The sequence below is a fragment of the Numida meleagris genome, chromosome 4 (genome assembly GCF_002078875.1).
Source record: "Numida meleagris isolate 19003 breed g44 Domestic line chromosome 4, NumMel1.0, whole genome shotgun sequence".
In the NCBI taxonomy this organism is placed as follows: Eukaryota; Metazoa; Chordata; class Aves; order Galliformes; family Numididae; genus Numida; species Numida meleagris.
The window spans coordinates 11689291-11706805 of NC_034412.1; the positions used below are offsets into that span (position 1 = coordinate 11689291).

The 17515-nt window shown below is 38.5% G+C and overlaps 1 protein-coding gene across 11 annotated transcripts in view; it reads left to right on the forward strand.

Annotated features, from left to right (window-relative positions):
* The window catches only part of COL4A3 (collagen type IV alpha 3 chain), a 131171-nt gene extending 116251 nt beyond the window's left edge, over positions 1-14920 (forward strand). For all 11 annotated transcript variants that reach the window (XM_021395316.1, XM_021395310.1, XM_021395313.1 and 8 more), the window contains 14 exons: positions 75-155; positions 1124-1222; positions 2452-2502; positions 4233-4418; positions 4982-5112; positions 5493-5565; positions 6771-6842; positions 6963-7082; positions 7738-7836; positions 8382-8594; positions 9250-9427; positions 10537-10651; positions 11977-12149; positions 13221-14920. In XM_021395316.1, coding sequence (XP_021250991.1) covers positions 75-155; positions 1124-1222; positions 2452-2502; positions 4233-4418; positions 4982-5112; positions 5493-5565; positions 6771-6842; positions 6963-7082; positions 7738-7836; positions 8382-8594; positions 9250-9427; positions 10537-10651; positions 11977-12149; positions 13221-13305 — 1676 coding nt within the window. In that variant the 3' untranslated portion in view covers positions 13306-14920. The remainder of the gene's footprint in view (positions 1-74; positions 156-1123; positions 1223-2451; positions 2503-4232; positions 4419-4981; positions 5113-5492; positions 5566-6770; positions 6843-6962; positions 7083-7737; positions 7837-8381; positions 8595-9249; positions 9428-10536; positions 10652-11976; positions 12150-13220) is intronic.

Genomic DNA, 17515 nt, shown 5'->3' on the forward strand with positions numbered 1-17515 from the left:
TCTGGGCCTAGTGCTTGAACTAAATTCCAAGTGATAATGCCTCTTTTTCTCTCCCAAACTCTTTCTTCTTCCAGGGCAAATTGGACTTCCTGGAGATGCTGGAGTTAAAGGACAGCAGGGCCACCCAGGACAGCAGGGTGTTACGGGCTCTCCTGGTATGGTATATAGCATCTTTCACAAAATTGCTGCCCTCTGGTTTGTTATTTTCTTTGTAATGAGACAGTTGACATTCTTGTTCTTACGAGCTTTTAGAATTTACCTGACATAGTTACATTCTCTGTTAATGTCGATGTGAGGCTCTGTTTATCTTCTCCATTTCAGCTGAGGTCTTTAACTGCCTATTTTCAATGTTCTCAGTTTATCTCAGGGAATAAGTTTTAGTTTTGCTTCAGTATTCTGAAACCTTTTCCTTGATACTCTTTTTCTTTTTTCAGTCCAAAAGTCTCAAGGTGTGATAGCAACATAGACAGTAGGGTTGTTTTACCTACTGAAAGAGAATAATGAACTAAGGCATAGCTAGACATGAAGGAGAAAATAAGTTGGTGAGGAAAGAGGGGAAAGAGAGCATTGCAGTCATTTCTTAGAGCAGCAGAAAAGGTTGAACCATTAAAAAATACGTAAGGGGGAGTGTGTAAATATGCAGCAGCAGAGGCTTGTAATGTAGACTTCATTAAAGTCAGTGTCAGTCACTGTCTTCAGAAAGAGCATTGAACGTTCTCATATGCAGATCTTCATCTAAATTATGTTGTAGTTCTGTTGGCTTTAGTGAACTAATGCTGGCTTAGCAGCAATTAGCAAAGATTAGAATCTATTCCTGGAAAACTTGATTTTGTAATAAAGCTAGGGAAAGAAAACATGCTGCTTGTATGAATTTCCAGCACCACAGATTCCGTGGAAATAGTGGGAATAGTGGAAGTAGCGGGAGTTGTAAATCCACTGAAGTCCGGCGAACTCAATAAAAAAGATATTCTGCTTTTGACAAATGTTTATATGCAAGATAGTTACCTCTGTCCTTGAAGTAGCTGCACTAATAAATTTTTTATTAAAAAAAAAATCAGATATTCTCTCTTATGTGCAAAATAATGGAAGTGAAAATGATACTGTGGTCCATTTTAATTCACAGGTGCTGTTGGATACCCTGGAGAAAATGGACTTGCTGGTGAAAGAGGTAATCAGGGTCAGGACGGTATGCCTGGTCCCCCAGGAGTAAAGGGAGAACAAGGTAACTGAAGTGAAATACTTTCATTCTATTTTAAAAATTACTTTTTTTCCCTAGCTAAACTGACAAGAATTTTTGGGGGATGGATTAATAAGAAAATTCTGTGGAGCCAAAGAGGAATTTAAAAGTAGAAGGCTTTTAATTTTACATAATTCATTGACTGTCTATGTAATTGTAGTACATGCTATTAACAACCAAATACATGTCACTCATCTCTTATGCATGTGATTTGTCATAATTTCCCCTTAAAATGTTAACTACTGCAAGAGTCTAAGTATTGCTGTTAATGATTCTTATGTACTTCACCTCAAAAAACCTAGGAGAACCAAAATCCCTTTAAAGAAAGGGTCTCAGCTTTTACACAAAAAAGATGAAAGGAATCAGTGTGTAAAAGCTTTCAACTGAATGTCATTCCTGATGTCATCAGTGTCCACAGATAGATACAGTTCTGTGCTGAATTCTGACAAAGGGTTTTCGTGTTTTACAGTCAAAATGTTTTTATATATTAGTATCTTAAAAATAAAATCCTGAGAAGGCATTCATAGTAAGTCTTTTTCACAGAATCACAGACTTGTAGGGGTTGGAAGGGACCTCTGGAGATCATCCAGTTCAACCCCCCTGCTAAAGCACATTCCCTAGAGTAAGTTACACAGGAAAGCATCCTGGCAGGTTTTGAATATCTCCAGAGAAGCAAGTTCCACTGCCTCTTTGGGCAGCCTGTTCCAATGCTCTCTCACCCTCAAAGAAAAGAATTTTTTCCTCATATTCAGATGGAACTTCCCGTGTTCCAATTTGTATTTGTTGCCCAGATGAAAAGATTCTGGCCCCATCCTCTTGACACCTCCGCTTTAGATATTTATGTGTTTTTTCACATTCAGTTTTGAGTAATCACTGTTAAAGTATTTTCATTTTTATAATTATGTATGTTCTTTTATTTTTCTTTTTAACTAATTTAAATGCAAATTTTTATCCGGCTTTTTCCTCTTGAAACATAAAAGACAAAGCTTACTGTTATAGACTCTGCCTCATATACAACTGGTAAATAAGAGTTCCTGCTGTAAAGAAAAGCTTACAAATATCATTAGTGCAAATATAAAGTATCAGTTATTGGATATATAACAAAAATCTATGTTTTGATTCAGTGAATTTTGAAGTAAAATATGAAATGTTACACAATGTTTTTGAGCGATATTTCTGGTCTATTGAATATAACATGACCTAATTTTTTGTAGGAGCACCAGGGAGGGGAATCCCTGGCCTTCAAGGTGTTCCTGGTCGTAGAGGTGAGTTGTTTCATCAGAAAGTAGGAGCATCATTTTTAAATACTAGTGTCTTCATCTTTAAGATGCCTTCTGCTTTTGGATGTTTAAAATGGCATACGAAGGCTGCTGTGAAAGTAATGACTCTTGTTTTATTATGCTGTCCCACAACACTTGGGCAAATGTTGGTGATACCACAGTAGAGATTAAATCTTCTCAACAATACTCTGTTAAATTTTCTTGCCATGTGACAGATGGCAGCAGAGGGGCAGTCTGACAGAATGGTGTCTGACATGGAATAGTGTATGAAGCAAATGTGTGTAATTGAATTCCTTCATGCAGAAAAAAATTGCACCCATTGACATTCACTGATGCTTGCTGAATGTTTGTGGAGACCAAACAGTGGATGTGAGCACAGTGAGGCAGTGGGTGGTGTGTTTCAGCAGTGGTGACAGCGATGTGAAAGACAAGCCATGTTCTGGACAGCCATGCACAGCTGTCAAACCATGAAAAGAGTAGCGTCCCAGTCAGCTCATCCCTGCAGATCAGTGGATTATGACCAGGAAACTCTGTAAAGAGCTGAATATCAGCTTCAGTGTGTTGGAAATGATGATGGCAATGTTGGAATATCACACAATTTGCTCCCACGAACACTCCGACAGGAACAGGAAGAACACTATATGCAAGTTTGTCAGGACCTGTTGAACTGAAGCTGAAGGTGACTGTTTCTTGGATCACATCATTACTGGTGATGAGATGTGGTGTTACCATTATGAGCTGGAATCAAAACAGCAGTCCATGAAGTGGCAATATGTCAATTCCCCATTGAAGAAAAAGTTCAAAATGCAGCTATCAGTAGGTAACTTGATATGCACTGACTTTTGGTACAGGAGAGGGCTCATTCTTCTGGATTTCCTGGAACCTGGGCAAGCTATCAACTCTGACTGGTACATCATGATGCTGACTAAGCTGAAGGCTCAAACTTCCAGAGAGTCAGGCCAGAGAAGAAGACAACCTTTCTCTTGCAACATGATAATGCTAGGCTTTATACCAGTTTGAAGACCATAGAACACATTACCAATCTTGGCTGGACTATCGTACCACACACACGTAAGGTCCAGGTTTGGTACCTTCTGGCTTCCATCCGGTCAGGATGATGAAAGATGAACTATGTGGCCAACAATTTCCTAGCAATGATGCCATCATAGCAGCTGTGAAACAGTGGGTCAACTCCACTGATGCAGATTTTTACAAGCATGGCATGCGGACTCCTGTTCATTGCTGGCAAAAATGTACAACTAATGGTGGAGACTATGTTGGAAAATAGTGTTTTGTAACTGGGGATTTGCTCCATCAACTAGTGTTATTGTGCTCTTGGTTTTATCTGGAATTTAATTTAATAGCATTTAACAGTTCTGATGTTTAAATTAGCATTGCTTCTACTGCTACATCAAGAAATATTCCCCAGTCTGGTCTTTCTACGCTTCCTTCAAGTTTCTTCCATTGTATGAGCAAACTCTGGAGTTTTAAAAGAAAAATGGGTGTACACTACTTTGCATTGTGCCTTCACAAAACCATTTTGCTTTACAGTAGCAAGATGGCTTTGAGGACATACGTGTACTAAAAACAAAGGCTGAATTCCACCTTTGTGGTATAGTAAATGCGTATATTCTGTGTAGTCCTATTTCTGAAAGTTGTCATACCATCTCACCATCATGACAACTCTCCTCAAATGTATTATTTATGCTCTACAGGAGTCAAAGGGGACATGGGGCTGCCTGGTTTTCCTGGGCCTCCGGGTATGAAAGGTCATCAGGGTGACCAAGGACCCATTGGACCTCCTGGCTTAATGGGTTTACCTGGATTTCAAGGAGCAACAGGCATGGCAATTACTGGCCCAAAAGGGAATAGAGGCATTGCTGGTGCAGATGGAAGACCAGGTATATTGTTATAACTCCTTATTTATCTGAAATGATATACTGATAATTGAAAGCAGAATTCAGCCTGTCCAAAATTCAAGACCGGAGGAGATTCTGCCCTTGAGAGCTTCATAATTAAACGTGTAGTTCCTTTACAAATTGATGCAATGTTATCATTGGAAACACCACAATGGTCCATGCAGTATGATGTAAGTTTTACCCTCCACCCAATTTTGCTTTCTTCCTTTGCAGTCTGTAGGGTGTCTGAAATCCGACTTCAAAGAAGTGAGAAACCATATGTGTTATTCCAGGCATAACTACAACTGAAGGATATAAAGAACTGTAGTGCTACAGACGATTGCAAGAACTCATCTCTGATCTCAGACTAAATTAAGAGGCTAGAAAAAAAAATGAATTTTAGTTATTTATTCGTTCATTCTTTTTTTTTAAAATAAATGGGTGTATTTCCTTGGGAATCACTGAGACAGTAAACATGAAGGTAGAGCTGAATGTTATGCTGCATTGTATGTAATGTATGTGAAATGGTGTTGGCAGTGGTCTTCACATATTCTGTTTCTGTACAGGTATTCCTGGTTTTCAAGGGCTGCCTGGTCTTCCCACTCTCAGCATGAAAGGAAGCAAAGGTGTTAGAGGAGCAGATGGCATACAAGGACCAACGGGCCCAGCTGGTGACAGTGGCCCTCCAGGTCCAAAAGTCAGTGAAAGGAATGCTACTTGTTTCTTACTCAACTGTTAATTTCATTCTTGCCCTGAAAATAACACCCAGAGTGAAAGAAATAAATGTGTAATAAAGATACTAAAATGGATATTAAAAACAGTTGTCATGGACTTCAATAGACCAAAACAGAATCATTGGGTATTTCTGACATGTCATTTCTTTGCCCATTTGGTATTACCGAATAATACTAACAATGATATGACTGTTTCTAACATGCTCAAAAATTGAGCAAATAACTTGAGTTCTAGGCTGTTCTATGGGCATAACACTTTAAATATTTCTGAAGAAAAAGGAAATGTATCTCATAGCATGCAGATGTTGCTTTGTCTTTATTATTGATGTTATCTGATTTGCAGGGAGTAGAAGGCCGACCAGGTTATCCTGGTGCTAGAGGGGACCCTGGCTTTCTTGGATTTCCAGGTGTAAAAGGTATTCATGTATTTATTATGTACACCTCTATGTGACAAACAGAATAATTTCCACGTTGTGTTGTAATACCATGTGTAATAGCACCTACCAGGTCAGGTCCTAGAGATATGGAGGTTTTCCATCAAGAGCAGAGTGTAGGTCAGCTATGAAAGAAAGCATTCACTAAAAGCATTTTTTTGAGTTAGATGCTCTGAGTATGTCCAAAGTGCTGTTAAAGTGAGGAAGGGCTAGAACTTCAATTGTCTCCATTTCAGGCAACTTAGAAATGTTTGTCTTACTAATGATGTGTAAGGATACTGGGACTAGGTTTACTAAATAGAAATGCCACATCACCACTAAAAGACGCGATTATTGGCAACCTCTTAGCTATAGAACTCAAGAGTATTTAATAATAATTGTGATACAAAGCACTAGGTTGTTTGCTTGCCATAAAACAGTCCCAATTATGATCTCATTCACCAGTTTATCAGCAAACTATAAGATGTATTAGACTTACTAATTTTATATTCCCAAGGGTTAGTTAGATCAGCAGCTGGCTAAAAATCCTTTTAAGACTTTTTTTTTTTTTTTAGTGATTTAGATCTGATTCAGGACTGCATCATTCCAATACGTTCATTTTCAATTACATAATTTAAAATAATAGAAAATAGTCATTTTCTTGTTTAACCCATTGCTTTGTGTTCCATGCTGTATATTTTAAGTTTATGGTTCCAATTTAAAAAGTCACTGTACAGACAATAATTATACTTTCTTACGCAAAAAAGCCCTGATTTCTTCACATAGTCAGTCAAATCTCCTGGCTCAATATAAGGTTTTCTTTTATTGTTATTATTGTGTACAGCAGAGCTGTTAGAGAATATTCTGGATGAAACCTCATATTTTACACTGTGAAAATAATTGTTTATTAAGTTTCAAACTTTTGGAGAACTTCACAATCCTCCTAACAGTCATCAGTATAACTGACAGTTGGGATTGAAGGGAGATGGAAACAAATTATTGTTAATGGATTACACTTGGCCTTCAAATTCCAGAGTAACAAAAGACATGTAGAAGTGCACTCACCTATCTCAAATGAGGCTGCTGACGGTGTTACTTTTCAGAAAGGTTGCATGGATCATGGAAGACTCATAAGCCTCTGGACATCTGGCAGTTGTTTTGACCTTTCAGACCAGAAAAAAAAACATATTTCCAATCTCCCTCTTTAGGAGAAAAGGGTAATCAAGGACCCCCTGGACCACGAGGGGCAGAAGGGCCAAGGGGACCAAAAGGCCAACCTGGTAACTATTGTCACAACTTTTATTCTAATACCAGCTAACTTAGCTTGCTTTTGTTGTTATTGTTTTGTTTTGTTTTGCTTGTTTTTAACATAAGTGTTCTTCATTACATTTTTCTTCTAGGTCCACCTGGAGTCTCTGGGAGAATATTCTCTGTCCCAGGAAGCAAGGGGCCTCCTGGACTGCCAGGAATCCCAGGAGCACCTGGTGATCAAGGAATTCAAGGGATTCCTGGACTACAAGGTAGTTTATATTTTTATCTCTGTACACAGAGATGTGGGATGATGTGGATGTGTAATGTTTGCTCAACTACTATTCTCACATCACAGCTTTCAACACCAGGAGGGAACTTCTCAAGGTCTTGGGCCCACTAGAAAGCATGCCTGACTCAGGAATGACAGAATTCCCTCTGGCGTAACAAAGCAGGCATTAAATAATTGTTCATTTACACTTTCCTTAAATTTGTCTTACAATGGAGCTATGTTATTTTGGAATTATGAACTGTGACCAACATGATTATGGCCTGTTATTATATTTTTGAAATATTCCTACAGTTTAACACATGCTAAAAGTAAGAGCTATTTGCTCTGATTTATGTACAAGTTCTTTATAAGAATAATATTTTTCTACAATATATTCAGTACTTCCTTGTCATCTTCCTGATGTGAAATGTGCTGATAGTAACACTATGGACAGGCCCAACATTTATGAACTTCGTGCTGCTGTTTTTATCCTAACACAGCTACGTTCACATAGGGATTTAAACTTTATTTATTAGCATTTATTAAAGTTTTAAAGCATAAATATTAAAGTATTAATATATTAATATATTAAAATATTAAAGTATTAAAGCATAAGTACTGCTATATTAATCTGTTTTTTCTTGATTGCTACTTAGGACCTAAAGGAGTAAAAGGTCTACCAGGAAGTTTTGGTCGTCCAGGTCAACCAGGACTGCCTGGTCCAAAAGGAGACAGGGGATTTCCAGGACAAAGAGGTACAGCAAAGCAGACATCTCTGTTTGACTGCTACTACTGAATTTATAAATAAACTGTGTTCCCAATTTCCATCAAGTCTTTTTGCATATATTGAGATTCTGTAACATTGGCAGTAGCACATGCTTGGCTTTTAGCAGATTCGTGTTCACAACTGAAGTACTAGTTTACAAATTTACAACATTTACAAAAGTGTGCTTTGACTGTGCTCCTCTGTTACTAATCACATTTACTCACCCACGTGAAAATCTCTTCAAATCCGTAAGTATCAGTGTGCCTTTACATGACATCAACATGAAACTGAATATTTTTATTGAGTCACCCTAACGTTATTTTAATTTACAACTTAAAAAAAAAAAAATTGTCACTATCCCACAAATTGATGCAAAGTAAAGCTACATGAGCTAGGTCTGAAGGGATTAATATATCTAGTAAAAATGTTATTCATTTTTAATTTTAAAATTTTTGGTTTATTTTCAAGCAGTCCCACTAATTTAAGTAAAGCACGCATTCAAAGAACGTGATAATATTTTCTTCACCTTCACAGGGCAGCCTGGATTGATTGGCTTTCCTGGTCTACAGGGATTGCCTGGATCACCAGGTACCATCACCACTGGTCCAACAAGAAGAGGTTTTATCTTTACTCGACATAGTCAGTCAACAAAGATTCCTTCATGCCCACCTGGGACATCACAAATCTACGTTGGTTATTCACTGCTTTTTGTACAAGGAAATGAACGAGCACACGGACAAGACCTTGGTACTGTATCAGCAAAATTTTCGTATCACCTTCTGTAGAGTGCAGTAATGCTAAACTGTCTTCACAAAACCCAACTCATCGTGTCTGAGATGAACATTGGCTTCAACCATCAGTCTACAGAGTGATCTACTACTCTGAGTCAATTCAGTAATCACAGTTTGAAAGACATCTTTCCTTCCTGCACTCCTACACTTCCTTTTGCTCTCCATACACTTTTTTTCTGGAGGAATTTGGTTACTTATGAATAAATGCCTAGTGTAAATGTCAAAAGCATCTATGTTGGGCTGATAGTAATGTTACAAGGTCTAGGAGAGCACAATGATTTTTGGTGGCCAGATTTGATGCTATAGCGTGTCAAAAATGGCACCAGAAGCTCGTGTTTAATCCCTGCTGTTGTGTCAAGGACTGACATCATTCAATAAGATAGTATATATAGAGAGAGATATTTTATATAGATATATAGATATTTTTAACAGGTTTTATTCTTGGCCCTTAATTTCAAATTCTTATCTATGTGATAAGTATTTTTATTTCATAAAATTTCACTGTACAGACATTTCACTCTTTATAGTCATAAACTTTTTTATTTTTCACTGGTCTCATTTGTTTGCCATGCTGAATATAGTCCCCTATTTGTCACAAATTTTCCTCTTAGGAACAGCTGGTAGCTGCTTGCAGAGATTTACCACCATGCCATTCTTATTCTGTAATACCAATGATGTGTGCAGTTTTGCTTCTCGCAATGACTATTCATACTGGCTGTCAACTGCAACAGCAATGCCAATAGACATGGCACCAATTTCTGGCAAAGCCTTAGAGCCCCATATAAGCAGGTAAGTATAAGTATATAGTAAAGTAAATATAAGTGAATATAAATATAAGTAAATATAAGAATTTTAGTTCTGGTCGGCAGCCACACAGAGTGTAAGTTATTTTGAACAATAAATCTTAGAGCAGGATCTTTCCTTCTCAGTAAGTACAAACACTGTTTATAATTGCTTGATTTTTGATCATCTGAATATGCCAGATATTCAGTGATACCCTAGGAAAAGTTAGATTATAGGTAAGGTACTGCCACAGGCTTAATTAGCATAGCTGACATGAGAAAAGGGAAAACAGTACTACTGCTTGCAATGACATATAGATAGATATATATATATACACATGCACACACCTACATATTTTTAAATACTAATGTTATACATATTAGAGGCAGGCTGAAGTGGCATAATGACAGCTTCAATGGTTGTAATACAGTACAAGTCAAATTCTGTTTCCAATTACATATAATAAATTTACTGTAGTTGTTGAAGAACATTGTAAACTGGAGCTGAAGGTTCTCTGCTATGAAACACCCTTGTAAAAATGCGGACCTTTACAGTTGCTTTAGGACATCTGAACAAGATAAAGAGCCTCTTAAGGGAGAAAGTTTTAAAAGTACAGAAGACCAAGAGTAGAAAAATAAAAAATAGGAAGGCAAGCTTTGAATGCTTCCTTCTAGCCTGCTGTATGCAGCTGTTACAATCTAGTAGCTCAGCTGCATATTTTTTTCATTTAGGAAATAATGAGTATTTTTAAAATTTAATATTAGCAAAAAAGCGGCAGAACTTTGATCTAAACCATAGCAACATGAAATAATGAGCACATGATGAAAATAAAATTCAATGTGTTACTTTGGTAAAGGCAATATTAGGAAGGTCAAATGTTCTAGGATTAGTTTCTATCTTTCACCAACTTCTGTCTAATAGATATTGCAAAAAAAGTTTTTGGGTTACCTTAAATTTACTAATCTCCTCATTTAAAAGAGAAAATGTTTGTGAGGTATAGTATTTCTAGTAAGCCTAGAGTTAGGTAACTAGTATCATAGCAGATGCCGTTTTTTGGTCTGCGTACATATTTTCCCTCACCTCTGCACTGACTGCATGTGTGCTTCTTCTTACAGATGCATTGTCTGTGAAGGACCTGCAATGGTAATAGCAGTTCATAGCCAAACAACTGCAGTTCCTGCATGTCCAGGAGGCTGGATATCTCTCTGGAAGGGCTTTTCTTTTGTTATGGTAAAGATAAAAACACTGGAAATACTCATTTTCCTTCCTCTAGCTTTCAATGGCATTTTCATCTACATTTGTGTCTTAATAATGGTGATTTCTTTTCTTTGCCTAGAATTAGACAATAATTCTTCTAACTCTTATTTAATGACAGAAGCATAGGAACAACTGTTCTGATCTGTCCTCAGACATGAGTGGCAGAAGGAAAAGGGGATGTGATGAAAGAAAAACAATTGGATTTTAGCCTGAGAAAAGTAACTGCATACTCTTGTGTTCTGCTGAGCTATTGGAAGGACAGGTTTGTGGACTGGGGTGGTTAAACCAGTCCTGACCACAGATGTACAGAAATAAGCTACCCACTACTATGCCTGGCAGTTCTTTTATAAATCAGATCTTTGGGCCAATCTTCATAGGAAGCTAAAATCGAAACAAATGCAGTACGCTCTCTACAAAGGACTGCTTCAGCAGTTTTGATGCCATAATGAGATATGAGTGAAAAAACTTAATAATGTGCTTGCAAGGTGAGAACTGAGAATGGGAATAAGGGTGTATTTATACTAGGGGAGTGGCTTCACCTTTGTTATCCATGACTGTGGCATGTCATAGGGATGCCAGCAAGTGAGGATAAGAGACAGAACTAAAAACCCCTCTGGTAGGTCTGCTTTTTTTTTTTTTTTTTTTCATGATGGAAAGTCCTTTCAGATCTAGTGTGGAATTTGTCTCTCCTGTGATTTGGCCTTAAGTTATAATAAACATCTTGGGAAAAAAAAAACAAGAACTTTTTCAGCTTCTGGCTAACTTACAGTCTTTTCAAACATCATCAAATTTAAATGTATTTTTTCTAGCAAATATTCTGCTGTCATAAATTATTTTAGAGCTCTTTCTACAAGCGTTGTCCAGTGTCAGAGAATGAAAATACCTTCTTTGGTTTCTTTTTGTGTTTGGAGAAGGAATCGCTTTAACAAAAAATCTGAACAGGAGCACACACACAAAAGATGGAATTTGACTTATTTGTAATTCAGTTACTGTAGCCCTCAAATGGATGGAAGCTAGCTACTTTCTAGTCATTGCACTTGTTACATTTTTATGCCTTTTCCTGGAGCGGAAAAAGATCTAAGAAATAGTGTAACTGCGCTTGAATTTTCATTAGGCTTCTGTGCTTCATTGTGAGTGTGATAAAATTAATCTATGCTGATTTTTGTTTTGTCCAAGATATCGCACAGAATATATGATAAACTTTAGAGATTTTTTTGCCTGCAGTTTACTAAAAGCTGATGTTAAAGTTCTCCTTAAAAAAAAAAAATAATAATAATAATCATTATTGGTGGTTACAGTATACAAGTGCTGGTTCAGAAGCTTCTGGCCAAGCACTGGCATCTCCTGGATCTTGTCTGGAGGAATTTCGAGCCATCCCATTCATAGAGTGCCACGGCAGGGGGACATGCAACTACTACACAAACTCCTACAGCTTCTGGTTGGCATCACTAAATCCAAGAAGAATGTTCAGGTAAACTGTACTTTCTCAGCAGCCCCAGCCCCATTTCCTTCACCTATGCACAATGCATTCACGCTGCAAATGGCTTAGGAGCCACTAACTGCCTGCATAACAAGCAGGGTCTCCCCTACTAATTGCCATCAGATTAGACATCCCTATTTGTCAGGTTTATCGTCATTCCATAGCACAAAGAGACCTTAAGTGAGCCAAGCATCTGACTCATAGTCATAGAATGGCTTGGCGTGAAAGAGACCTTAAAGACCATCTTGTTCCAACTCTCCTGCCATGGGCAGGGACACTTCCCACTAGACCAGGTTGCTCAAAGGCCCATCCAACCTAGCCTTGAACATTTCTAGGAATGGGGCATCCACATCTTCTCTGAGCAACCTGTTCCGGTGCCTTACTACCTCCATAGTACAGAATTTTTTCCTTATATCTAACCTAAATTTACCCTTTTTCAGTTTAAAGCCCTTACCTCTTGTCCTATCACTACACTCCCTGACAAAAAGTTCCTCTACAGCTCTCCTGTAGGTCCTCTTTAGATGCTGGAAGGCAGCTATAAGATTTCCCCAAAGCCTTCTCTTACCCAGGCTGAACTACTCCAATTCTCTCAGCCTTTCTTCACAGGAGAAATGCTCCAACCGTTTGATCATATTTGTGTCCTCCTCTGGACTATCTCCAGCAGGTTCCTATCCTTCTTATGTTGTTGTAAGCCCCAGAGGTGAACCCAAAACTCCAGGTGGGGTCTCAAGAGAGCAGAGCAGAAGGAGAGAAGCACCTTCCTCACTCTGCTGGTCACACTTGTTTTGATGCAGCCCAGGACACAGTTGTCTTTCTGGGCTGAAAGCACATGTTGCCAGGTCACGTTGAGATTTTTCTCAACTGACACCTCCAAGTGCTCCTCCTCCTCAGGGTTCCTCTCAATCCATTTTCCACTCAGCCTGTATTTCTGCTCAGGAATGCCCCAACCCATCCGCAGGATCTTAAACTTGACCTTTTTGAACTTCACTCCATATCCAAAGTTTCTTCACCTCTCCTTAGTTTTAAACAACAAAAAAAAGGTAAATGTTTTCTTTCTTTTAGGAAACCTCAGCCACAGACATTGAAAGCAGGAGAACTAGAAAACATCATCAGCCGTTGTCAGGTCTGCATGAAGAGACCAGTGTAAACAATAGCCACTCTTGATAGAACATGAAACCCTGCTTTTATTACAAAGAATTGCCTAAATTTGGAGAACTATAATTTATTAAAGTCCAACTGCACCTGGAAAGAAAACTATGATTGCCAGTGCAGCACTGTGGTGAGGTAGGGCAACAGTTTGACTTTTGTCTTTGGCAAATGACAAAGCACTTTGTTGGAGTAAGCTTGTAATGACAGTCTGCAGGGTCTTCTCCAGAACTGTGTCATCTCTAAGCTGCATCTTCATGACAAAATCTGTGGCATTGCCAAATCTTTAATGAAGGACATTAATGCTGCCTTGTGTCATGTGCTTTTCAAACAGCAAGACAAACAAAATGCTCTAGTATCAGCTTACAGATGATCAGTGTTCAAAGCAGGTATAATTTAAGATGAAAATCCAGCACTTATGAGAGATAGGGTTCGATATGAAATATTTGCAGTGCACTTTTAAATTCAAATTGATTAATTTAGGGTTGCTTTTGTTTGATTTTCTTGTCTAATAAACAAGCCCTCTTAGCTTACCTTTCCTTGGCTGGGAAACAGGCGTACAGTCTTATTTTGCATTACTGCAATAATAATGGCTTTTGACTAGCCAGGAAGGAAGCTACACTGTGCCCTGGTTAGACACTACAGTTCTGATGTGCACTGGCTATGTTCTCTAGAGTGAATTCAGCTAAGTGCTGACTAATTGAAAGGGCAGGAAAATCTTCTTGAGACACCATGCCTTTGACATAGATTATGAGATCTTAAAAATCCTTCAGAAGTTGACAGTATTGAGCCTTTATTTTGATCCCGTGGTTTTGTCTCTACTGATGAACAACCATTTAGCATATCATAATTTAAGAAATCAACGGAATTTACAATTACTCTGTGGTTCAGCAGCTCCCACAGCATTATCGGATTATTACAGATCCTCCAGGAAGTAATCTGTGTTTCATTTTCTTAATATTCAACTTTGAAATATTTATCGCAAATGATACACCATTTTGAAATATTTAGCACAAACACTTATTCAAATTTCATTTATTCCATCCAGTTAAATTTATGCATCCAAAATTGAAACGAGATTGATACTTAAATTGTACCACTGAGCACTGACTTAACAAAAGAATCCAACTGCAAATGAACGTGAATACTTGAAAAGCACTTTCATTTACTCATATAACTTATATAAAATTGTAGCTCTGATTTTTTTTTTAAATATTTGTAATATTGCACTTGCAAGGCTATTTAAAATTGTAATGTTAACATTTAAAATGTTAATATTTTAATACTTGCACAAATTATCAGAATTCCAGTATTTAGTTTTATAGAAGAAGCCTAATTCATCTGAAGAGTTGTGTAAATGTACCATTTTAAATGTAAGGTCTAGCAATACATTGAAATAGCCAAGTTTTCTTCTTTAGATCTTTTTTAAGCCAGTGAAATTTTATATTGTTTCTGTTAAAATACTTGCATTATGTTTGTCTGTTTGAATTTTCAGTGTTAATCTAACTATGAAACAGTTTCATCTGTGTTTCATGTCATTATCTTCTAATGGAGGTGACTTGGAGATACCATTTCCATGAATTAAATGAATACTTTTAAAGTATTGTTAGCTTGAACAGTTCTAGTACTTCCGTTTGCAAGGTATAATTGTGAATTTGCAGGTTTTTATGAAGAACTTCTATGCAGATGCACTACTGATAAGAAGGTATTAATGTTGAGTTAATATTTAGTCTTTCATTTAAACACAGTTTGGTGATGGAGATGTTTTCTTTAAGGCAATCCCTTGTTAGAATTTTTACTATAAGCTCTAGAATTTCTTTAAATACTGAAAGTAAAATCTATGCCCGTTGCTTGTTATGATTTTTTAAATTAAGGCTCAATGCAGTCACCCAAAGCCATTGTATACTGTGTATAACTGATGACTTGAGACACAATTGTAAAGCTTACTAGCAAAATGCAGGATACAAGTAAATGTGTAACATTAATGACTGCTGGAAATGTTCAGAAGAGGATAAAGTGTAAGAAGAAGGGAATGGATTGTGGTTATAAAGTCAAAAGTAAGTTACAATGTGTTACGTCTCATAGAATCACAGAATGAAAGGGACCTTAAAGACCATTTAGTTCCAAATCCCCTGCCATGGGCAGGGACACCTTCCACTAGATCATGTTGCCCAAAGCCACATCCAACCTGGCCTTGAACAACTCCAGGGACAGAGCATCTACAGCTTCTCTGGGCAACTTGTTCTGGTGCCTCACCACCCTCACAGTGAAGAATTTCTTCCTAATCCCTAATTTAAATCTACCTTCTTTTAGTTTAAAACAATTACCCTCTGTCCTTTTGCTACACTCCTTGAGAAAGAGTCCAGTCCTCTCTTTCCTGTAGTCCCCCTTTCAGTACTAGAAGAGTAGCTATAAGGTCTCCTCAGAGTCTTCTCCTTTTATTTGGGCTAAATAACTCCAGCTCTGCCAGCTTGACTTTGTAGCAGAGGTGCTCCAGCCCTCTGATGATTTTTGTGGCCCTTCTCTGGACCCACTCAAACAGGTCTATGTCTTTCTTATGCTGGAGGTCCCAGAGCCGAATGCAGTGCTCCAGGGAATTTACGCTTTGTTCCCAGTTTTGGATTCTGCTGCACCCTTATCGTGTGACCTTCAACAAGTTAATACAAATAAAGATTTTCATAAATAGCTTTAGATTTTGAGTGCTCCAACTTGGGCTTTCTTTCAAAAGCATGCATCACTCACAGCTGCAGGGACACATATCAAGCCCAGCTAATACAAGCTGGACACTGAAATCCAAAGAAAAACTTGAAGAAAGTTGATCTTAATCTCTCTCTGGTTGTTGTGAGAATTAGCTAGCTCATGTCTGTAAATAATTTTAGAGCCTTACCAGGAAAGTGCTGAAGAGGTGCAAAGTGTTAATATATTGTACTGAAAGAAAAAATCAGAAATAATGAGAAAACAATAGGAAAAAAAAAAAGGAAAAAACAAATAAAAGAAACCTTCTACTAAATACAACCAAATAAAAATATTTTGACTAAACAAAAGACCTATTTCACTTGTGGGGTTGTTTTCTTTTTTCATTCCTCTCACTACTAATGATCTTTTCCTCTACCTATACATAATATTAAATATATATTTGTTAATAGTGTCAGCTGAAAGTGTGATAAGGAAGCTGAGGAGGCCCTTTGTGCTCCGGCCCTGCCCCGGAATGCAGGCCTGCATCCAGGCTCCAGCCCGCACCCCAGGGCTTGAGCCCTGCTTTATGTAGCCACGCATGGAATCACTGGTGAAGAAATTTCTACTGTGGTACAAGGCTTCCTTAGATTTTCATTGCTTTAAAGACAAAATCATAGAATGGCTTGGGTTGAAAAGGACCTCAAAGATCATCGAGTCTCAACCCCCCTCCTGAGTGCAGGGTCGCCAACCACTAGACCAGGCTGCCCAGAGCCACATCCAGTCTGGCCTTGAATGCCTCCAGGGACGGGGCATCCACAACCTCCCTGGGCAACCTGTTCCAGTGTGTCACCACCCTCTGTGTGAAAAACTTCCTCCTAATATCTAACCTAAATCTTCCCTGTCTCAGCTTAAAACCATTCCCCCTTGTCCTATCACTATCCACCCTCACAAACAATCGATCCCCCTCCTGTTTATATGCTCCCTTCAAGTATTGGAAGGCCACAATGAGGTCTCCCTGGAGCCTTCTCTTCTCCAAACTAAACAAGCCCAGTTCCATCAACCTTTCTTCATAGGAGAGGTGCTCCAGCCCTCTGATCATCTTGGTCGTCCTCCTCTGCACTCGTTCCAAGAGCTCCACATCTTTCTTGTGCTGGGGCCCCCAGGCCTGAACGCAGTACTCCAGATGGGGCCTCACGAGAGCCGAGTAGAGGGGGACCACCACCTCCCTCTCCCTGCTGACCACTCCTCTTCTAATGCAGCCCAGAACATAGTTGGCCTTCTGGGCTGCCAGCACACACTGCTGGCTCATGTCCAGCTTCTCGTCCACCAGGACCCCCAAGTCCCTCTCCGCAGGGCTGCTTTCAAGTACTTCTTCCCCCAGGTTGTATAAATACCTGGGATTGCCCTGGCCCAAGTGCAGCACCCTGCACTTGGCCTTGTTGAACCTCATTAGGTTCTCGTGAGCAAAAAATCCATATCAGTAGTGTGTAAATGTTACAGAGACCGGAGAAGTGGTATAAGGAAGGAGGACTCCC